Raw genomic sequence first — 24540 nt, 5'->3', positions numbered from 1 at the left:
GGGTCCGGGGTTTCCGGGGTTTCCGGCCCGCCCCCCCCCCCCTCCCAGCTTAAAAAAAGAAGAAGAAAAAAATAGAGAAAACAAATGTACATAAATTTGAAAATAAAGAAAAACTGCTGGCTCAGATTACACGGGTTTGCTCCATTTTCCATGATTTTTATCAAAATTTTCCGGGGGGGGGGGGGGGGGGCATGTCCTCGAACCCCCCTAGGAGCCGGCCTTTGTCTTCTAAGTGACGGTTTTGGAGAGTTGTTGGGTGTTTTGTTGGCTCGGCCGGTTGCACTGACCAGATCGGTCAGATGTCCTTCTTTTGATCCAAATAATTTATGTCTTGTACATTTAGTATCTTGGCTCAGATTGCACCATATTGCTCCATTTTCCTTGTTTTTATAAATATTTTCTTGGGTGGGGGTGGGGGGGGGGGGGGGGGGGGGGGGGTGAAGAAGAACTGAGAGGCAACCAGTGTGACGCAAGGCATCACTGTAGATGAAGTTTGGACTGAAGAATTTGCAAGACGAAGACTAAAGTGCCGTTCACATCAGTGGTAGACTTTCAACAAACTTTTCCCCAACTTTATCGATATCACGCCGTATAAATAGTTACATCGTGTTTTGGGAGCACAACACAAAAGTTACGGGTCGCACTGACTAGCTCGTGGGCAAAAACTTGAGGTGGGTGGCTGTATATTTGTTGCGGCTCAGAGAGACGCCAAGGCTTCTTGCTCTTAACTTTTGATAGATGAAGACTGTTCAGTGTGTATTTTTCTTTGAATCCACGATAATACATTTTCTTAAATGTGATTTTAACCGTTGCTTAAGCTTCATCCACTCTCTCAGGTACTCAAGTTACTTTTTGTGGAATATTGGGACGTCTGTTTGACCTTTGCACGCGGCCCACGTATGCAGTTTGCACATACTGTTATGTTATTAGTAAGCTGCAATATATCAAGGATTATGTGGTTCGGTCGTTATCTTGTGTCTTACACAATTCAGGTTTTATGACGTTTTGTAGTATGATACCCACACATGCGTAGGTTACAGAGCGCACAACAACTGCAGGAAAGGCTTGTTACGACACGCACTTCACTCATGTTACAGAACGCACTCCCACAGAAAACCATGTCAAAATAAGACTCTGATCAGCACTAAAGGGCCACTTTTACACGCCCAAAACGTGAGTAGATAAGTGTAAAAAGCTGACACTGAGACCGTGCATGTTGAAAAGACCAATGCTTTATTTCAGCAAGTGTTTCTTCACCATTGGAATGTGCTTACCCCATGGCCGCACGGAAGTTCTTCCGCCACAGGAAAAAATTCGGCCAATCTCAGTAGAGGAATATTGTAAAATCATTTTCAGGCCAATATGTAATGACTGAACAACGTTTAAGGTGAGGGAGGGGCCGGGTGGGTGGTGGTGTACGTGGATTATTGCAAGGGTACGCCTCTCAGAGAAGCCTTACATTTGCCTGACAATAAGGAGTGAAGATGAAAACAACAGGGAGCAATCAGCATTGAGGAAGCCATCGCTTTATATCAGCTAGGTATACCATAGATGGTCGTTAGATATATTCAATTTTCAATACTGCTCCCAATTTATTTTAAAGTTGCACAAATGTTTTGTTCTAATTTGATTTTCAGATGACAAGATTGTAAAAAATATGCTGTTGTTTTCTTCTGATTTACAGATGCCTGAATGTATTTTTGAGGACGTCTTGTCTTCGTCAAGAAAGAGAATTCCATGATGTAGTGACTGATGTATACATGTATAACTGAAGGCTTTCGGCTTGACTGCATACTTTTATTTTGACCGTTTTGTGCTGAAAGGATGGACAAGAAGAACAAGAAATATATGTGTTGGTATTGTTCAGAAAAGTTTGAAGCATTCAAGACAGGAAAAACACGCTGAGTCATGGCTATCAATTCGAAATAAACTTCGCCAAAACAATATTGCGACAAGTTTTACATCCGAACAAAAGCATTCATTCCCGCATCACCCATTCATCATTTCTGTTAAAAGGCACCCATCTTGGCTATCTAATACGATTTTCGAATTAGGGGAAGGGCTCCTAATATGGACCGGCTCCTAATATGAACCACCCGAAGTTCTGTTCTCGAGTCACAAACTAACGGCGCTAGAGCGCTCAAAAAAGTTTTATTCGCTGTATTCACCCTCTCTGGATAACTTGCACATGTCAAAACAGTTGCAGAAACACAAATCTCAAAACGGTCAGGCTTTTTCTCTTTTTTTCCACTTTTGGCAGCGTTCACTCTAAATTTGCCGCCTAAAACGGACTCGTTTCTGTCCACAGCCAAAGCTTTTATCACACAAAAATTGCTATATATGACAGCTAAAACCGTATTTGTTACATTTTAGCAATGTTGACCCCGAGTTTGTACTGCAAACAAAAAATAATAGCAAAATCTCAAAGTATGTGCGAGTCCCCTAATATGGACCACCTTTAACAAATCGAAGAAAATAAAAGCTAAAGGCTATTTTCATTCATTCATTAGGAAGCTTGCTGGAAATAACCTATAACTAGCCCTCGAGATTAAAAAAAATGCAACCAAAAGTCTTCTTTTCGTGGAAGTTGATAATATCACTTATTAGTAGTATAGATAGGCATAAACCTATACTACTCTTATTTTCACTCTGTTTTTGATAAGCTTCTTTAGTTTCCTGGTGTCCTTCAAATGATGCTCTCATCAACCCGAAACAGATAAATCTAGAGCATATTTTAATTAGGCTGACTTGTACACTAAGTTGTATCATGTTATTCTAAAATATAGGGGGCTTTTTACAGTGATTCGTGAAGGCCGCTTCACTGGTCCATATTAGGCGCCCAGGCTCCTAATATGGACCCTTTGTGATTTTTTTCTGTATTTAATTTTTGCTGAATGTCTATCAAAGCTATTTCACTCTAATTAGGCCTAACGGTTAACCTAAGAGAGAAGGACTACCAAACACAAAAGGAAACTTCTTCGCAAGAAAACAAGCTAGTTATCAGCATGAAACAACAAGTCGCGTAAGGCGAAAATACAATATTTAGTCAAGTAGCTGTCGAACTCACAGAATGAAACTGAACGCAATGCAACGCAGCAAGACCGTATACTCGTAGTCCACCGCTCACGGCATAGGCAGTGAAATTGACAAGAAGAGCGGGGTAGTAGTTGCGCTAAGAAGGATAGCACGCTTTTCTGTACCTCTCTTTGTTTTAACTTTCTGAGCGTGTTTTTAATCCAAACATATCATATCTATATGTTTTTGGAATCAGGAACCGACAAGGAATAAGATGAAAGTGTTTTTAAATTGATTTCGAAAAAAAAATTTGATAATAATTTTTATATATTTAATTTTCAGAGCTTGTTTTTAATCCGAATATAACATATTTATATGTTTTTGGAATCAGCAAATGATGGAGAATAAGATAAACGTAAATTTGGATCGTTTTATAAATTTTTATTTTTTTTTACAATTTTCAGATTTTTAATGACCAAAGTCATTAATTACTTTTTAAGCCACCAAGCTGAAATGCAATACCGAAGTCCGGGCTTCGTCGAAGATTACTTGACCAAAATTTCAACCAATTTGGTTGAAAAATGAGGGCGTGACAGTGCCGCCTCAACTTTCACGAAAAGCCGGATATGACGTCATCAAAGACATTTATCAAAAAAATGAAAAAAACGTATGGGGATTTCATACCCAGGAACTCTCATGTCAAATTTCATAAAGATCGGTCCAGTAGTTTAGTCTGAATCGCTCTACACACACACACACACACACACACGCACACACGCACACACGCACATACACCACGACCCTCGTTTCGATTCCCCCTCGATGTTAAAATATTTAGTCAAAACTTGACTAAATATAAAAAGTGGTCCATATTAGGAGCCCTTCCCCTGAGTAGAAGTGCATTGCCAAGGCACTGAATACCCCCTGTGAAGGACAAATTCTCTCTCTCTCTCTCTCTCTCTCTCTCTCTCTCTCTCTCTCACACACACACACACACACACACACACACACAAACAGACAGACACACACACACACACACACACACACACACAGGCGCGCGCGCGCAAACCACGTCACACACACACATACACACACACACGCACACACACACACACACACACACACACACACACACACACTCACTCACACACCATGCACACAAACCGCTGAGCACATACTCGCACGTAAATAGTCAGACAGACATCAACACACATTCTACACACACACACACACACTCACACACACACACACACACACACACGTACCCAAACACATGTACACACACCGGCACACACACTTACACACGCACGCACACACACACACACACAAACACACTAACTTGTACACATAAACGTGCAAACTACACACGCCACGCGCGCGAGGAAAAAGCCCCAGAGATGGGATGATGTCACGAACCTTTGATGTCAAACAAATCTTGACGTGGTCTAATTGCGCGAATATTATGCCCTAGTCTCTAGAAATTACACCCCAAAATATCTGCCCTGGGTGGCGACGGATCAATAATCGAAGAATTTGTCGTCACCTTCCGTATTTTACTTAGGGGAAAGGCTCCTAATAGTATGGACCGGCTCCTCAGTAATATGGACCACCTCCTGTTCTGACAAACTAACGGCGCTAGAGCGCTCTGGATAAGTTGCACATGTCAAAACAGTTGCAGAAACACAAACCTCAAAACCGTTAGGCTTTTTCGCTTTTTACATTTAGTCAAGTTATGACTAAATGTTTTAACATCGAGGGGGGAATCGAGACGAGGGTCGTGGTGTATGTGTGTGTGTGGGTGTGTGTGTGTGTGTGTGTGTGTGTGTGTGTGTGTGTGTGTGTGTGTGTGTGTGTGTGTGTGTGTGTGTGTGTGTGTGTGTGTGCGTGCGTGTAGAGCGATTCAGACCAAACTACTGGACCGATCTTTATGAAATTTGACATGAGAGTTCCTGGGTATGAAATCCCCGAACGTTTTTTTCATTTTTTTGATAAATGTCTCTGATGACGTCATATCCGGCTTTTCGTGAAAGTTGAGGCGGCACTGTCACGCCCTCATTTTTCAACCAAATTGATTGAAATTTTGGTCAAGCAATCTTCGACGAAGCCCGGACTTCGGTATTGCATTTCAGCTTGGTGGCTTAAAAATTAATTAATGACTTTGGTCATTAAAAATCTGAAAATTGTAAAAAAAAAATAAAAATTTATAAAACGATCCAAATTTACGTTCATCTTATTTTCCATCATTTTCTGATTCCAAAAACATATAAATATGTTATATTTGGATTAAAAACAAGCTCTGAAAATTAAATATATAAAAATTATTATCAAAATTAAATTGTCGAAATCAATTTAAAAACACTTTCATCTTATTCCTTGTCGGTTCCTGATTCCAAAAACATATAGATATGATATGTTTGGATTAAAAACACGCTCAGAAAGTTAAAACAAAGAGAGGTACAGAAAAGCGTGCTATCCTTCTTAGCGCAATTACTACCCCGCTCTTCTTGTCAATTTCACTGCCTTTGCCATGAGCGGTGGACTGACGATGCTACGAGTATACGGTCTTCCTGAAAAATGGCATTGCGTTCAGTTTCATTCTGTGAGTTCGACAGCTACTTGACTAAATGTTGTATTTTCGCCTTACGCGACTTGTTTGTTAGACATAATGCTTATGGAAGCTAACAAGCACTCATCTAGGTATGCACACATAGTGTGATACAGTATTTAGTCTTAATACGCAAGTTTACAGTAATTAAATTGTACAAAACTACACAAAAAACAATAATATTTGGTAGTTAAGTTTGAACATAATTATAGGTGCGATCCGTAACATTTGAAAACCAAAACTAAGTGCTATCTGTAACATGCAAGTTGTGCGTGTCGTAACATTGTGTTTTTTAACTACATAACTTTGAACTGATCTGTATGCGTCATTTTTAAACACAGCGCAACCAAAATCACAAGATGCACTGACTAAGCATAAGCTAGTCCATGTCTCTATTACAAGACTGAGTGTGTGTTTGGATGAATGTAATATCAATAAAGGTTTTGGTTTTCGTCTGAAAGCAAAATTTTTCAACTTGAGAAGTCTTTGAATACGGGCACTGTGAGTTATATTACAGTGATCACTTTAATTCAACAAAAAGACGAATATATGAGGTACATGTTAGACACTAACTTTAGTAACATCATGCATTTTGAGAAGCTGTTTAAGTGATATTTCTAGACCAACTACCCTTCAGTCTTCGTGTAGTGCGACCCGTAACTTTTGTGTTGTGCTCCCAAAGCACGATGTAACTATTTATACGGCGTGTTTATTACACCCCCGGTACGCGTATAGGGGTGTGTATAGGTTTCGGTCGATGTGTTTGTGTGTTTGTGTTCGCATATAGATCTCAAGAATGAACGGACCGATCGTCACCAAACTTGGTGAACAGGTTCTATACATTCCTGAGACGGTCCTTACAAAAATTGGGACCAGTCAAACACACGATTAGGGAGTTATTGGTGGATTAAGATTCTACAAGGACTTATAGAGGCACATATTAATGGTCAAAGGGAAATAACCTTCTCAGTTGGTGGCAGTGAGAATGGTTATTTCCCTTTGACCAACGGGGGTGTTTTTCCTACCTCGGAGGAATTTCTTGTTTGGTTTGAAGCCGCGGCTCCCGAGTCTAACGATTTAGCCGGGTTTGATTTAGGACTAGCTAACAGATTAAGGGAGAAATTATGCTCGACTCGTAAAAACCTTTGTCACTTCCTGCATATTGTCTCGTTTAGACTATTGTAATGCCCTGTTGATTGGATGTCCTTCGTTAGTTATCCAACCTCTCCAAACTGTTAACAATGCTGCAGCCCGCATCATCCGTTTTAGGTCAAAGAAAACACAGCATGTCACTCCACTGCTATACACACTTCACTGGCTGCCGGTGGAACAGCGTATCAAGTACAAAGTCGCTTGTCTGTGTTCGAGTCAAAGGTCTGCTCAGGAAGTGCCCCTCAGTACCTTTCTGAACTCCTGCACACATACACCCCATCACGCACACTCAGATCATCCGCTGACAGGCCGACAAAACATTGGAGGGGCCGACTCACTAAGCGAGGGATGTGTCGGAAACACGTGGCCCGACTGGAGACATGTGTGAAGTTATTTGTCAGAGAAAAAGCAAGGATATTCACTATTTACAACCTATACAAACCCGACGGAGTTATTTCCGAAAATAGTCAATGTATTGGTTTGCTCTTTCCAAACCGGTTGCTCTTCCCGCACTCGGAGGTAGCCTGCTCCCTGAAGTCAGTCTTCTTCAAGTCTACATAGAATCACCGCTTCAGTAAAAAAAAAAAAAATATATATAGTTTGAGCGCGGTTTACGCACGGTTCACATGGGCAGCGAATTTAACTGATTTGACTAACTTGGGGCCCACTAAAATCGCTTAAAAGTTGGGGGAAAGTTTGTAGAAGAGTTTTCTGCCGGAGAGGGTGTGTCACCCGATAAACATTTTCATTGGCTGCTTGATGACATCCATTCCACCGAAATAGCTAATTAATTTCGATTACTTCCCTTGGTGAAATCTTCTGCATTGAAAGGTGTTCATCTCCACAGACGCCAAACAATCTTGATCTGAGAAACGCTGTTTTCTGTCTCTCTTTTCAGATCAGTGGTTGGGGTGCGACTTATTCAAGATGCAGTAGAGTATGTTTTACTTTTAGTTGATTCATCCACGAACGATCTCTTGATGCAGCTCAGAATTCTCTCCAGTATTTCAGAGGTTTTTTTCCACTATATTTAGGTCATTCTCCAAAGATGGGCCCAATTTGTGACCTGAAAGTAACATTTCATTTCTTTTAATTCTCATAGGATACGTGAATAGATTAGTAGACGGTATTTTGTTGATTTCTGTTATGTATACTCAAGTTAAATCGTGGCACAATCATTTAACAAAGCGGTCATCTTGAACTAATATATATATATATCTGCTGTATTCAAATCTGCACATCCTCTGATGTAGGATCTATCCACACTTCTAAATTTTAATCATTTACTGATGTGAAAAATCAGTCTGTGAGAGTATTCCTTTTTTTTCTCAGCAAACTATATATATAAAGGATCGAAATGTTTGTGAATGGCGTCCAATCATTAGATAAAAATCTATTCGTGAAGATTTTATGTTAAAAATATCAATTCAGTCTCTTGTCATTCTAATTAAGTAATTACTCTTCTGAAGCTACAATAAAGTTCTGTAATGTGTTGTAATACAGTTTATTCTTTACCAATACAGTAGACTCCGCTTAATAAGGTCACCTTGGTGCAGGACAAAAGTGGCTATATTAAGCGGGTGAATTTAATTAAAGGAACTCATGGTTTTTAGGCAAACAGAGCCTTAAAACAAAGGAGAGACATTCTGTGTGCATCTCTTTTATTAAACAGAAAAACATCCTTACAAAAGCTAATAAAATAGCATTAGAGAGACAACTTAACGATTTTCATAAACAGCTTATTCATGAAGCAAATAAAGCAAATAAAGCAGAAAGCGCTCAAATCTGTTCTCGAGAAAAGTTTATAGCAGAGGGAGAGAAAAATACCAGATATGGGACATGTATGGTCACGGGGACGTCATCATCGGTCTTTTCTTTTTCCAAGGAATCTGTCCATAGACAACTGCTGGAGTCATGTCTGTTCTCTTGCGTTTGGTGGCCATGGTTGCTGGTGTCCAGATTCAGACTAAACACTTGTTGGCAGTGTATGTGACAGAAATGCGATCATGAACAATCATGCACATGAACAAAAGCCCAGAAGTACGCTTCTGTTGGAAGTTGTTTATGACCACTGACTTGCACTTAACGTGATTTCAAACTCACAAGAGGCTGGCCAAAACGTCTCAGGTTGTTTGAAAACCAGTCAAGCGCAAAGAGCATAATTGTAAAGTTATGATGTTGCGCTATATAAATGCTCATTTATTATTATTATTATTATTATTTGCTGTGAGTGATCAGACAGCGATTACAGACTCACTGTTACGGCTTTTCACACCTAACGCGAGCCAAAAAATGGCTTTAATAAGCGGGATGGTGGCTTTATAAAGCGGGTGATTTTAAGCATAAAACATAAGGAAAAATCCGTGCAGTCAGAAATTGGCCTCAAAAAGCGGGTGGCTTTATTAAACATGGCCTTATTAAGCGGATTCTACTGTTCAGTCAAACACGCTTAAGCCGAACTCGCCCGGGGAATGAAAAATCGTTTCGCTTATCCGAGTTTGTGCATATCCGAGTTCGGATAAGCCAAACCTTTCCCGAGAAATTACCCTGCAGTTCGGCTTAAGCGAGTTTTTTCAGGATAAGTTGTAAAACCACTTGGAATGTTTCTCTCTCTCTCTCTCTCTCTCTCTCTCTCTCTCTCTCTCTCTCTCTCTCTCTCTCTCTCTCTCTCTCTCTCTCTCTCTTTCTCTCTCTCTCTTTCTCTCTCTCTCTCTCTCTCTCTCTCTCTCTCTCTCTCTCTCTCTCTCTCTCTCTCTCTCTGTGCGTGGTGTGTGTGTGTGTGTGTGTGTGTTTAAATGAATAAGATCAAAACAGTGACAAGTTACATAAGTGCTTTCTTCGGTGGGACTTTATTAATACCTCAAAGCCAACTGTAAAAATAAATGGTGAAAACAGTGACACATCTCACAAACAAAACCAAAGATTCCACAAGCAAGTACGCTTTTGTTAAAAGGATTCCAAGTAAATCATAATAAATATAATGTTTAATGAAACCCTCTCCATTAAAGAAAGAAAAGAAACAAAATTAGACAATTTGTCTCTGTGGTCATAAATCAAGATCAAATCTCCGTAAACATAGATTGTAGGCAAATGTTTTGTTTCGCTGCATGTTTATTGTGGTTTGATCTTCACCACTCGCTCAAAATGAGCACATACATTCCTCAGGTAAATTTGCTCTTCACAAAGATCTCTTCCTTCGATTGGAAAAAGAGGTTTGTATGAGAGCCATTCGTTTTTGAACACTGCAACAGTTGTTTGGAACATGCTGGCAGCCGCAAGGATTTCAACGTCGGACCCCCAAGAATTAGGTCTGAGGGTGTTGGCAAGAAGATGATTGCCAATACTGGTGCCCACATAGCCTGAGAATGGTTTCTCGTTTTGCAGCATGAAGTCGATGAGTTTGGCATGAATTTCTTCGTGGAGGTCCTGTGTGCCACACACTTCCAGACTAAGTGCACGATAAAAACAATTCCCGTCCCCAACTATTGTGTCTACCTGAAGGGGGTCTGTAAGCAGCTCAGAGCGAGATCTTTCAGGTAGATCACACAACAACGGAAGACCATGGAGTGTCAACTGTTCCTGTCGCCAGGCACGGTTTGTTGGCACAAAGGCCTCTCTCTTAGCCGCTTTTCGGCTATCCCATCTCTAACCCTGAACCCACCACCTAATTCACGCACGCAAACTTACCACTCTTTCTGTCCAAACAATGGCGCCTGCAAAACATGTGGCACACGTCATCAGTTTCCCCGCATACTCAAAAACAGGTGACGTGTTCGTTTCCGTAGGATAATTATAGCTGTAACGAAATATGTTTATCTTCCTGACGTGTTTTTCAAGCAAAAATTTAAAAAAAAGTCTCTCCGACAGTGTTTAGAGTTTGGCTTATCTGTCAAAATCCTGTTTGAGATGTCCGTGTTTGAGTTAGCTATTTTTTTTACAGAGTTTGGCTTATCCGAATTAGAAATAGTCTTACAAAGAGGGTGGTCTGGCGGGGAATTGGTTTTGGTTTCTGATATCCGAGTTTTTTCCTTAAGCGTGTTTCGTTTAGGCGAGTGCGGCTGTATTTTGTTTTGTTTTCTGTAAGCGTTGGTGTGTTTGTGTGTTAAATTGAGCATTGATCATCTGAATGCTTTTTTTTTGTATAAAGTTTAGTTTAGTATGAACGCGTAAACACTAGGCCCCTCCTTTGCCAAGAGTTGGATGTGAAAAAGGACATGCACGCTTACTCCTCTACCCTCAAATCATATTACAGATACAAAATGTATCATCTTTTACAGGTAATCGGGGCATCAACTCAGTTCATCCTTCCACTATTGCCAGAATGGATGGTCTGCCGAAAAGAGAGAAGGGAAAGTTGCGAGAACCTAAGACATGTCGCATCTTTTTCTCGTCACCTTTTGGTGGGATGGAGGAGGAGAGGGAGGAGCTAACGAGAAAATATTTCCCTCACATTCAACATGCCTGCAACGCCAAGGGCGTACAGTTTGTGGCGGTTGACATGCGGTGGGGGATCACCTCACAAGCTGCTGAGAACGCACAGGTTATCAACATCTGTCTGCGAGAAATTGACCGCTCGGACATTTTTGTTGGCTTCTTTGGACAGGTCAGTCAGTACCTGTGCTTTGCTTGCCTTTGTCATTTTTTGTTGTCAGTACAGTACATGGTATAATCTCTGCTATGTCAGGCCCCTACTATGAAAGGACACCTCCAAATGATGGACACCTTTTGTAGTTCCTTTGTCTATTCTCTTGACCACTATTGATTATTCCTGTCATGACAGGCCACCTGCAATGTAAGGACACTTTCAAATGATCCTGAGGGTGTCCTTTTTATCACAGGTGTAATATGATTGCCTACACTACGATCGAGTATACGAAACCATAACAAAAGTAAACCTAAATGTCGCATAGCTCTGTATCGTATAATGTACGCGCATGCGCTATGCCTTCCTACGCTTGCAGCTTCCTTGAATAAACCACTGAAAACATGAACAACATGTTTTGCCTTTGTGTCAACAAATAACATTATATGGTGGCAGCGGAAAAGGTAACAAGCAGCAGATCCAGTCCCCGTGAGTGTGCATCTAGTTAGAAGCCTACAATCGGACTTTTTTGGGCTGAATACACTGTTGTGTTGTTAGTAATAGCCTCTTCGCTCGAGCACGTGTTCGCGACCGTTACACAGATTACGGTTAGGAAAAGTCGTCTCCAATCATGTCTTCAAAACAAGTTCCCGAGATGGTATGGGACAGTGAAAACGTCGCAGAGTCTTTCAAAATGTTCAAGCAAAGACTAGAACTGTATTTTATCACAAAGAAGGTGCCGAAAGAGAATGAGGTTGCCCACATACTCCTCCAAATTGGTGAAAAAGGCCTTCGCATGTACAATGCTATGACCCTCACAGATGAAGAAAAGAAGAGCTCCAAGATTGTTTTCCAAAAATTGAGTGAACAGATCGAACCAGCTGAACACTTTCGTGTGAGCAGGCTCAAACTCATGAGCATGAGGCAGGCCAAATCAGAGTCACTCGATGATTTTGTGACAAGGGCGCAGCTCCAGGCACAGAAGTGTGTTTTTGACGCTGCAGCAGAATTGGAGGAGAGACTGATAGAATTGATCATCTCGAGCACACCCATTGAAGAATTCCAAAGGAAACTCCTGGAACAAGAGAAGGGTGTCAAGTTGGCTGATGTGGTAAAGATGGGTCGCACGTTCGAGGCTACTGCATCTCATGTAGAGCAGCTACAAACAATGGCCGGCTCTGCCAGTATCAGTACCATTAAGTCTAACAACCGTCCCTCTCAAACCCATCCTACCTGCAGAAACTGTGGCGGACGACACAAACCACGAGAATGCCCAGCCCATGGTGTTACCTGCCATGCCTGCGGCAAAAATAATCACTTTGCCAAAGTTTGCCGTTCTGAGCAACACCAGTCTCCACGCATCCCTTCACATGGACGCGGGCAACGACGTGGCGGATCAAGCAGCCGCGGTGGAGGACATCACCGGAGGTCAGAAGCGAAAATCAAGGCGATGCAGGCGGAAATCGACGAAGAGAACTTCGACGAACTAACTTTTAGTCCGGTCGTCATCTCTTCAGTCTCTTCAACGCCCCAACAACGTGACGAAGCATTCGTCAGACTCAAAACACAACTTCCACGTAGAGCCGGACAACACAACGTCATCGTCAAGGTCGACACAGGTGCACAGGGGAACACACTGCCCCTGCGCATGTTTAGAGACATGTTCCCCGATCTACTGACAAAGGAGAGGACACCTATCAACAAGATCTTGAAAGAGAAAGGCGGCACGAAGCTGACTGCCTATAACGGCACAGACATTTCCTGCCTTGGCAAGATTACGTTTCCCTGTCGCTACAGAGGCGAGTGGCAGGAAACGGGGTTCTACATTGTAGATGTAGAGGGACCAGCCATCATTGGGTTGCCGTCGTGCGAAAAGTTGAGAATCGTGACACTGCACTGCAGCATTTCAGCGTCACCCCCAGCAGCTAAGGACAAGATCACCTGTGTCCAAGACCTGCTGAAAGACAATCCGGAGCAGTTTGACAAAATTGGCAAGATGCCTGGCCCTGTCAAACTTGTGGTGGATCCAGACGTCCCGCCACACATTGACGCACCAAGAAAAACCTCGATCGCTCTCAGAGACGCGATCAAAGAAGAGCTCGACTGCATGGTGAAAAGTGGTGTGATCAGAAAGGTGACAGAGCCGACGGACTGGGTGTCCAGTCTCGCCTACTCCAAGAAGCGGTCGGGAAAGCTTAGAATCTGCCTTGACCCCCGTCATCTCAACCTCGCACTGAAACGCCCACACCACAAGATTCCGACCATTGAAGAGCTGACGCATCAGTTCTGTGGAAGTCGCTACTTTTCGAAGCTAGACGCCAAGAGTGGCTACTGGTCAGTTCAGCTCGACGAAGAAAGCCAGCTCTTGACGACGTTCCAGACTCCCTATGGCAGATATTGCTTCTCCAGACTTCCATTTGGTCTCAAGGTCAGCCAAGATATTTTCCAGCTTAAAATGGATCAGATCCTTGAAAACGTGAAAGGAGCCACCGGCATCTCAGACGATGTTGTAGTCTACGGCAAGACAGAAGAAGAGCACGACGAAAGCCTGTGCAACCTAATGAAAGCCGCAGCAGAGAATGGATTGGTTTTCAACTCGGAGAAGTGTACCATCAAGACGCAGTCCATCACATTTTTCGGCGCAACATACACTCCGGAAGGCGTGCATCCTGATCCTGACAAGGTCAACGACCTGAAAGCCATGCCAGCGCCGACGTCCAAAAAGGAATTGCAAGAGTTCCTTGGATTTGTGACATACATGTCGCCATTCATCAACAACCTGGCCGAGAAAGCAGCTGCACTCAGAGAACTCATCAAGAAAGACTCAGTATTCATCTGGGGTGAACACCATCAAAAGTGCTTCCAGGCCCTAAAGGATGCAGTCTCAGAGGATGCCACGCTGGTCTACTTTGACACAAGTGCTACACCAACACTGGAGACAGACGCCAGCATCAAGGGTCTTGGCGTAACACTGCTCCAGCAGGGAAAGCCGATAGCATATGCATCAAAGACGCTGACGGACGCTGAAACGCGATACGCCTGTATTGAGCGAGAACTTTTGGCCATCGTCTACGGGGTTGAACGATTTCACACCTACCTATACGGTCAGAAATTCCTCGTCAAAACGGATCACAAACCACTGGTTATGATCCTCAACAAACCTCTCGTCAGAGCACCCCCAAGACTGCAGCGAATGCTCCTCAGACTACAACAGTATGATTTTACAATCGAATATAAACCCGGCAAGGACATGACAGTAGCAGACACACTGTCCAGACTGCCGAGCCCTGGCAACGTCAAGACCATTGATCTCGACCTCACTGTTGGCCAGGTCAGATTCAGCACGGAGAGAACCAAGTCACTCCAAGAGGAAACCAAACATGACCCGACTCTGAGCAAGCTTATCCCAACAATCATCAACGGATGGCCAGACACCATACAAGAAGTCCCCGAACCGATTCGCAGTTTTTGGTCATTCCGAGACGAACTTTCTGTGGAGGACGGAATCGTACTCAAAGGTGATCGTGTGGTCATTCCGCTAAACCTCCAGCAAGAGATGCTGAGACAACTGCACGCAGCCCACCAAGGGATAGAGAAGACCAGACTAAGGGCACGAGCCTCGGTGTACTGGCAAGGTATCTCGAAGGACATCGAAAAACTGACATCCCTATGCCCCATCTGCCAGGAGCACCAAAAGAACCAAGTGCCGGAAACACTCAATCCTCATGAGATTCCGACACAGCCCTGGGAAGTCTTGGGTGTAGACTTCTTTGCAGTGGACAACACCCAACACATCCTCGTCGCTGATTATTACAGCAAGTTCTTCGTCTGCAGGAAACTCCCAAACGACTACACCTGCAAGACCACCATCGCAGTAATGAAGCAGATATTTGCCGAGCACGGAATTCCCAAAACGCTCAAATCGGACAACGGGCCCCAGTTTTCGGCAAAAGCATTTCAAGAGTTCGCCAAGGAGTGGTGTTTTGACCATGTCACTTCTTCCCCCATCTACCCCAAGTCAAATGGCTTCATTGAGAGACAGGTGCAGACAGTAAAGCAAGCTCTCATCAAGGCAAAACAGGACGGCAGTGACCCTGACCTTACCCTATTGTGCCTTCGCACAACTCCAGTTTCCCCCAAAATTCCTAGTCCCTCAGAGCTGATCACCGGAAGAAAACCTCGTGGAAATCTTCCTACTCGACACACCGGAAATCCAACCGACGACCTCATTCGCGAAAGACTACAGCACCGCCAAGACAACCAGAAGTCATACCACGACACCAAGGCTAAGGACTTGCCACAACTGACCCCAGGCCAGCACGTCAGATTCCAAGACCAACCTTCAAGCAAATGGAAAGAAGCGGTGGTCAAAGAGAAATGTCAGGAACCAAGGTCATACCTGATAGAAACACCAACCGGAAGAATAATGAGAAGAAACAGAGTCAACATCAGAAACTCGCCACAGCAACAATTAACTGAAAACACAGACTCGCCGGTTGCTGATAAAACTCCGACTCCAGTCAACACTTCAGTCAACACCCCAGTCAGAGCCCCAGTAAATAACACAGCATCTCCAACCGTCAACACCCCAGCTGCACCCTCACCAGCAGCAGCACCAGAGCCATCTGCTGTGTTCACTCGTAGTGGTAGAAAGATCAACCAACCTGTTAGATATAAAGAATAAACCCATGGCCTGTGCACAAGTAGACAGCATGTGTAGCTAGGCTGTTCTATTTGTCTAGTATCTGCCAAAGTATGAGCAGTTGTGTTTAAAGTTGGTAGAAGCATTAGTATGCTTTTAGTTGTGAAATTCATGGCCTGTTATAGGTGAACAGCATGTGTATGTAGGCTGTCACACCTGTATGTAAGTAACCGTGTAGCAGGTTACACATTATAGTGCATAGCAGCTGGATATTCCATATCTTTTTGTTATCTGACCACAGCCAGCTGAACAATCCAAAGACAGTTCCAGAAGATGTCATCATATGTGCCAAAGACAATTTTAGTCAAATCGTGTTTCCAGCATTTTTACCTGAAGCAACTATGTAATGTTAATAATACAAACTTGTAACATGAACACTCCAAAGCTGAAAACAGACTCAGAAATGTTCAACAATATTGTGTGCTCTTGATGTATGAACATTGAAATAGGAAAGACATTTGTTTGAAACAATCCAGCACAACTCCCTGTATGGAATTTTTATCTTGGAAAGGGAGATGTAATATGATTGCCTACACTACGATCGAGTATACGAAACCATAACAAAAGTAAACCTAAATGTCGCATAGCTCTGTATCGTATAATGTACGCGCATGCGCTATGCCTTCCTACGCTTGCAGCTTCCTTGAATAAACCACTGAAAACATGAACAACATGTTTTGCCTTTGTGTCAACAAATAACATTATAACAGGTACCTCTGAAAAATCATTTTTGTTGTGATTATTTCCATTGCTAGTCATTTGTCCCAGTAATACAGTGGTACGTGCAATGTGTGGCCCCTACGATGAGAGGACACCTCCCTTAAAAGAACACCTTTGTCTATTATCTCTACCAAAATGCCATGACAGGCTACCTGCAATGTAGGGACCCTTTCAGCTGGTCCCAAGGGTGTCCTTTCATTGCAGATACCACTGTGTGTGAGACTGTATTATGTCAAGCATGTGCCCCATCTTTGTTTCGACTTTACCCTGTTCATTGTTTGCAGCGTTACGGATGGCATGGTGCAGATGACCAGCAGCTGCAGGACAATTTTGATAATGCAGTTGGTCTGTATCCATGGCTGGATGCAGCTCGCGACCGAAGCGTGACAGAGCTGGAGTTTCTCCATGGTCACTTGAACAGTCCCAGTGACTTACCTGCCTGCATCTGTTTCAGAGATAAGGTTTGTGTGCATGTGTGCATCTTTGTCATAGATGTAATTTTGTGTTCGAAGTCCGGGAAACGCCAACACCTTTTGCAAATCACCACAAACTTTGCAATCTTGTTCGGCACAGTTGCCTAACTTTTGTTTTACTGTGCGGGAAAAGATGATGCAAACTATTACTTAACATTTTGGAAAATTGTGGACATTTTTTGGGCCATTTTGGTAAATTTGCTGAAGAAAAAATCCCAGCAACACCCCTATTTATGTTTACTGTTGTGTGTGTATATATGTTCATCTGTTCCTGCTTCAGGGATAAAGTGTACATGTGTATTTGAGTACGTGCATGCATGTGTGTTAGTGTGTGTGTTAGTGTGTGTGTGTGTGTGTGTGTGTGTGTGTGTGTGTGTGTGTGTCTCTGGTTCCTTGATTTTAAAAAAAACATGAACTCTAACTTAAGTCTAAGACTGTTCTCTGTTTGTGTGGGTGTGTGCTTGTGTGGCCATGGATATCTATAGTCTCATGGATACATGTGTGTCTGTGTGTGTGACCATTTGCTTCTGAAAGAATTTGTTCTCACTTCATTTAATACATTATTTTTTCATTGTTAACCCAGGCTTATGATGACGCACAGCGAGAGGAGGGGCAATCAAAAGGAGACAAGAAACAAGTATTTAAGTACAGCTCTGAGAGTGACCATGCAACAACCATGATGGATGATCTGAAGAAAAGGGTCAAAGCCATAGACAACAAGGTCAGCTTGGATCTTGAAACCTCGTGGCATTTGATATAATCTATCTTCTTCTTCTTCTTCTTTGTTCATGGGCTGAAACTCCCACGTTCACTCATGTTTTTGCATGAGTGGGTTTTTACGTGTATGACCGTTTTTACCCCGCCATTCAGGCAGCATACGCCGATTTCGGGGGAAGCATGCTTGGTATTTTTGTGTTTCTATAACCCACCGAACTCTGACATGAGTTACAGGATCTTTTCCGTGCGCACTTGGTCTTGTGCTTGCGTGTACACACGAAGGGGGGATAAGGCACTAGCAGGTCTGCACATAAGTTGACCTGGGAGATCGGAAAAATCTCCACCCTTAACCCACCAGACGTCCGTGGCCGGGATTCGAACACACGGCCTTCCGATTAGGAGGCAGATGTCTTACTACTACGCCACAGCGCCCGTCGATATAATCTATCAAATTAATACATATATTGACAGACAGACAAAGAGATGGATAGAGAAAGAGAGAGCATCGGATGAATTTAAGTGGTAGTCAAACCTGTTTCTACTGACTAGCCAAGGGATCAACCAAAAGTGGTCATACTAGACAGGTGATTGTTATTGACATGACTTTGTGATCACTATGGACAGGTGAATTATATACAAACAGATTTTGTTCGGGATACTTGTGGATGGTCGCTATGGTCAGGTAGTCGTTATCGAGAGATGGCCGTCTAGTTTGTTCACTGAATATTTGAAAGCAAACATACTGTGTGTTATTTTTATGACAAGAAAATGTATAAAAGAAATTTGATTTTCATATTAGATGTATAAGTTATAAACTGAGTTTTGTGGATATTTTTCACACAGGCTTTTGTGTATCTTTGTGATTGACACATCATGTGACTTTACAGCTTTTGTTTTTGTTGTCGTGCAGTGCCTTGGTGTAAACATGGCCTACTCCCATCCTCATGAGGTGAGGAAGTTGTGTGTGATTTGAAAATGTTAAAAGGGGCATGGTTATGTGATGTCTTTGATGTTTGATGAAAGCAGGTGTTTGGTCTATGTCTGAGGGTTTTGAAAAATTTTGTGTGTAGGTTCTTTACATGTGAGCATGTAAAACAGACCTTTCTCACACCACATTTCAAACCATAGGCTCCACTGGAGAGGGAATAAAGTGGGTGATAAACAAATCTGGTAATGTAGGGCAGAACATCAACATGTCTTCATTTACAGTGAAACTCCACACCAATGAGATTTGTTTGTTATTCTACCTGAGCACCATGCTTTTTGATTAATTTTAGGGAGCAAAGTTCATGTTTGACACAATATGGCCACATTTGTCTGACGTACTACTGGCCAAAGCAGAGGAGGCCAAAGTGTCAAAGCGAGAACAACGACTTGCTGAACATACAGCGTTCAGGGCGCGACACGTCACTGTGTATGATGGTGGACAGCAGTACTTTGACTTTCTCAACAAAGTGCTGGACAAAGAAGGTAGACTTAAAAGTTACAGCTTACAGATTTGGTATGGGATAATGTCAGACATAAGATTTTTCCACCAAGCATTTTTGAAGCTCCAGCGATTATTCTTGAGACCACCAGATTGCACAAGATTGCACAATTTGAGAAAGAATTTTTTGGGGAGGTCTGCTCTAAGGCTTTTTTTTTTTTTTATATAATTTTTAAATTTTAATTTTCATGATGTTATGCCCGGGGGGGGGGGGGGGGGGGGGTCGTCATGGCATGCTTTCAGGCTTTTTGTTGTTGTTACAATTTCATAACTTCATGCCTGGCTGTGTGAAAAAATGGCGGTCATGGGGGTATTTCGGCGGCAGCTGATTTTCTATACTGAAAGCTAATTTTGGTCATCATTTACAAGTCTTCATTTAGCAAGACTTCCGATCATGTATGCAGGTTTTAACTCATCTTTGTAAGGTCAAACTTATTGTGGCTTGGTGGATTAGCAACAAATGTTTGTTTCTGTGTTTTTCTGCATTTTGAAGTGTTGGTTTTTTGAGTGGTTGGTTCTTGCAATTTGTGTGTGTGTGTATTTTTTATTTTTTTATTTTTTTACTATTAGTTTTTTTCATTTCTCTCATCCCAAGCCACTGTTATTTTTGTCTGCTCTCTCATCTGAAGAAAAAGGAAGCGTCTTGATAACGGGACCAGCCGGAAGCGGCAAGAGTGCCGTACTGTGTAACTGGACAGCAGAGTTGGAGAAATCCAGGCCAGATGTTGTACTAATCTACCACTTTGTTGGATGTGCTCCTGGAACAACAGGTGAGAAACAGGCTCAAAATAGCACAGATGAGAAACAGGCTCAAAATAGCACAGGTGCACAAATGCACTGTGTTTGTCACAGGCAGACAACTCCAAGCAGTTTTCTTCCCCAAGGGTGAAAAATCTCATCTGAGACCAAAAATGTCTGTCCCTTTCTTATAGACAGTATATTATTTGCTCAGTGTAATACACACAAGGTGTGACAGGGAGACTACCGTCGCCCTTCACAGCAGACTCTGCAGAGTTGTTTGCCTTTGAAGCAGGCAACACCTGTGGATTGTAGAGTTCTGTTTGTGATGGGGTCTGGCGGCTTTTGTCTCTCTGTATGTTCATGGATTCCTTTGCGAATGCATAACAGTTTTTATAGGGCTTAGAAATAAGCTCTAAAATTCTCAATCCTGTTTGATTGGACTTCGCCTCCAAAAGTGATTGTGGTGTTTCGGCACTCGGTTACATTCACACACACACACACACACACACACACACACACACACACACACAAGTATGCACTCACGCACACACACACACACACGCATGTATGCACATACGTACACATTCATGCACACGCACACATACAAACACATGCACACGCACATACACATACTGCTTCTCACACTAGCTCTCTCTCTCTCTCTCTCTCTCTCTCTCTCTCTCTCTCTCTCTCTCTCTCTCTCTCTCTCTCTCAAAGCAGTATACATGCATATTATACACAGTACACACTAACATACACACTAAACAGGGATGTCGTTAGGCGTCGGACATCGGCCATAGACCGATTAAAAGGCTCAAATGCTTTATATCATGACTGAGCGCTCTCGCGTACAGGTGCACTGAAGTTGTGCAGTGCAGATCTTGCGTTTTCTGAACCGTTTGGGGTATGAGCCGTTTGCGTACACCCGTCTACAGCACACTAAAGTTAGGAGTACGGGAGACAACTCCAACTGACCAAGGCTGAAACCTCCACAATCTCGGAAAGTAAAGTTTCGTCAAGTTGTAGAGGGTGTCGGTACAGCAGGAAATTCACACAAACGGTCTTTTAATATGGTTAACTATTCATGGCTGACCCTGTTTAGTACTAGTTGGTTCAAATTTGACAACAAAGAGACCATCTATATAGGCAAAGTGTTTTGTCGAATCTGTCAAGAAAAAGCTCTGTCAGGAAATCATGCAGTTTGTGTGCCAATCAAAGTAAGAGTGCTGAGTTTTTGGTTGCTTTTTAGTTTGTTTGTTTATTTTTTGTGTGTGTCCTTTTTGAAACAAAAGTAATAAAACAATATAGGTACACAATGTTGGTGCGTATACTGATATGTGTGTGTGCACATGATTTTGTGTTTTGCACAAAATTATCATGTCCTATTAAAATGTCTAAAAGCAGTCAAATGTCATATTGATGCCGGAGAGCTCAGGACATTTGTCCTATATGTATGAATTTGTGGCAACATCCCTGCACTAACACCACTAAGCATACATACATGCATTCACACACACATCCATACTTACACTAGTCTGTGCATAACATTATATGCATGCAAGTAGACACATGCAAACACAAACAAACACACTTCAGCTCTTGTCACTGATCAAATACATCATGTTTCCTACAACAGCTGCATCAGAGATTCTATCTCGCTTACTGTGGGAGGTGAAGCACGTGCTGGGAAAAGAAGAAGAGGATGCCATGGAAACAAAAGACAAGAAGGAAGACACACAGAATGTCGAAACCCTGCAGGTGCTGTTGCTAGGGGCGATAGAAGAAGTGCTACAGGAGACACAGAAGCGTGTGGTCATTGTTGTTGATGGACTCAACAGCACGCTGAAAGCTGGCAAGACTAGCAAGGTGAGATGCAGTTGTTGTAATTAATTGTTTTTGACCCAATTTGAAGTGTCATGTACTCCCCCCCCCCCCCCCTACCTTTAAGACCTTTAAGAAGGAATAAAATCAAGTTTTATAATGGGGGTTAACTTTATACAGATTATAAACAAAAGATCTGAAAAAAGCAGAATCTGAAAGGGGGGAGGGGAGTAATTTAAGGGTCTTAGAATTGGAACTTGAGTGTATTGTGATACAGTGGAACCCCCCTTTTAAGACCCCCCAATTTAAGACTCCCTCCTTTTTAAGACTCTGTTTTCTCAGACTTTCTGTTCATAACCTCTGTAAAATTACCCCTATGTTAAGACTCCCTCCTGTTTAAGACCTGATTTTCTCAGATGTGTGAAGGTCTTAAAATGGGGGTTCCACTGTACCTGCAATGAAGGGACTCTTCTGGGACCAGCTGAAAGTGTCCTCACATTGCAGGTGGCCTGCCGTGGCAGGTATAATTATTTTGGTCAAGATAATTGAAAAAGAGATCCCAGAAAAGAGCAACTGTGATTTGATTCCTTTGCTTTGAGTATGGCTAGATGTGTCTCACTAGAGGGTCACATCACAGTCATACTCAAAGCAATGAATACATGTAATGAAATCATAGTTGCTCTTTCGACAACACTATTTCACTTTTAAAAACCACACGATTGCATGACAATTTAAGAAAACGTAGCTGGGCCGACATGACTATGTAAAAAAAAACCATGTTATTAGTATCCTCCTGTGTCTAAATAGAATTAACACTTCACTGTTTTGCAGCATCTGTACTGGCTCCCGGACACCTGGCCAACAGGTGTGTCGTTCATCACCTCTACAGTGGACACAGACACTCTCACCTGTGATTTGCTGGTCACTCAGAGAGAATATGAAAATCTTGCTATTCAGCCACTGGAGGACACTGCCAAACGAGAAATTTGCGTGGTATGTATGTTTGTAGACTGGAAAAATACCGTTAATGAACATTTGAAAGGAATAGTCAGAAATGCAAACAGAGGGACTGTTACGTTAGTAAGAAATCTTTAATAGACAGATACCGTTATCATCTTTCCCATACATGTTCAAAGTTCTACTCAGACATTCACTGGAATAATGATCATAATGTTGCATAGAGTGCCTGTGATGTTATTGTTTACTGTTCATGTTGTTTTATGTGTGTCTTTCACTCACGCTCACTGCAGACTCAGGAGAATTAGTAGTTCCATTTCAACATTGTATTGGGGTATCCATTTTGGAGGAAGTACAGCCATAAAGGGAAAGGGAAGATACTCTCAGTAAGCACAACAGTATCCGCTATAGCTCAGAGGTACTGGGTTCCTCAGGTACCATGGATATCATTACAGTGCCTTTTATGGAAAACTGCATCAGTCTTAATATTTGTATAAAAATGACTACTCAGACTTGCAATGAAATATGATAATGTAGTATGAGACGTATTTCATGAAAAAAACCCGTCTGAATGTTTTTGTGAAATTCATGTACAAAAAGTGTTTACATTTTTCAAACAGCAAAGCCTGGAAGGGGTACAAGGAAGCACATTTTTAAGATTATACTTGGTATTTGTGTGCAGAAAGTGTTAAAGAAGAGTGGGAAAGAACTCTCCCCAGAACAGCTGAACAGAATTGTGGCTGCCGACCAAACTAACAACCCTCTGTACCTCAGGCTGGTGTTGGCGGTATGTATGTGTACATTTGTGTGTGTGAGAGGTGAACTGACTTACAAGTCAAAATACATCCAACACAATAATTCGGCAATAACTCCATTAAGCCCCCTGTGAATCTCAAATGGTCACTCTCCTTTCAGTATGTGACGTCACTTCCACAGGGTTAAATTGGGCCCATGGCATGAATTTAATCTTCACAGAAAGTTAGAACTGTCCTTCCTTATTGCCTGTTCCCTCGCCCCAAAACAGAATATGACTGCCTTAAAGGCAACGGAGGAGGGGGGAGGGGGGGGGGGTGGAAGAAAGGAAGGGAGGGGCAGGGAGGGAGGGAAGGGGTGAAGGGAGTGCCATACATTTGATTGCCCACTTGTGGGAAGCACTGACCATGAAAGTATAGGAAGAAGACGACTGTTCCTTTCTTAATGATGGAGAAATAGTCAATTGATTGATGCAAATCCATTCTTTTATTGTCCACTGCTTGAGAAATGCAGTATTCAGGTCTATATTCAGTCAAAATTTAAAAAAAATTCTTGTTTTATCCAGGAGCTATCCATCTTTGGCTACTTCAGACTGCTTGACAAAAAGATTGATTCCTTGATCTACTGCAAGGAGTGAGTATAATTTTGTTATCATCAGTTGTATAAACTGTATGGAGTTAAATGCTCACATACCGACGTCGTCACGGAATTTTGGCGTACGTGACTCGATTCTTGACGATTTTGTTGTTTTTGTGCTTTAGACGAAGTAAATCATTCTCCATGAGAAATATTCTCTCAAATATGATTGACAATACA

General features: G+C 42.4%; 1 protein-coding gene across 2 annotated transcripts in view; it reads left to right on the top strand.

Annotated features, from left to right (window-relative positions):
• The first annotated feature begins 7570 nt into the window (after positions 1 to 7570).
• Positions 7571 to 24540, top strand: part of LOC138952446 (TPR repeat-containing protein DDB_G0287407-like) — a 47396-nt gene continuing 30426 nt past the window's right edge. For both annotated transcript variants that reach the window (XM_070324118.1, XM_070324120.1), the window contains exons 1-11: positions 7571 to 7709; positions 11050 to 11375; positions 17061 to 17237; positions 17833 to 17970; positions 18877 to 18915; positions 19244 to 19436; positions 20082 to 20222; positions 21830 to 22059; positions 22846 to 23007; positions 23654 to 23758; positions 24290 to 24357. In XM_070324118.1, coding sequence (XP_070180219.1) covers positions 11094 to 11375; positions 17061 to 17237; positions 17833 to 17970; positions 18877 to 18915; positions 19244 to 19436; positions 20082 to 20222; positions 21830 to 22059; positions 22846 to 23007; positions 23654 to 23758; positions 24290 to 24357 — 1535 coding nt within the window. In that variant the 5' untranslated portion in view covers positions 7571 to 7709; positions 11050 to 11093. The remainder of the gene's footprint in view (positions 7710 to 11049; positions 11376 to 17060; positions 17238 to 17832; positions 17971 to 18876; positions 18916 to 19243; positions 19437 to 20081; positions 20223 to 21829; positions 22060 to 22845; positions 23008 to 23653; positions 23759 to 24289; positions 24358 to 24540) is intronic.

The sequence above is a fragment of the Littorina saxatilis genome, linkage group LG17 (genome assembly GCF_037325665.1).
Source record: "Littorina saxatilis isolate snail1 linkage group LG17, US_GU_Lsax_2.0, whole genome shotgun sequence".
NCBI classification, from domain to species: Eukaryota; Metazoa; Mollusca; class Gastropoda; order Littorinimorpha; family Littorinidae; genus Littorina; species Littorina saxatilis.
The sequence above is the reverse complement of the archived record's forward strand: the minus strand, read 5'-3'. Positions and strand labels throughout refer to the sequence as shown.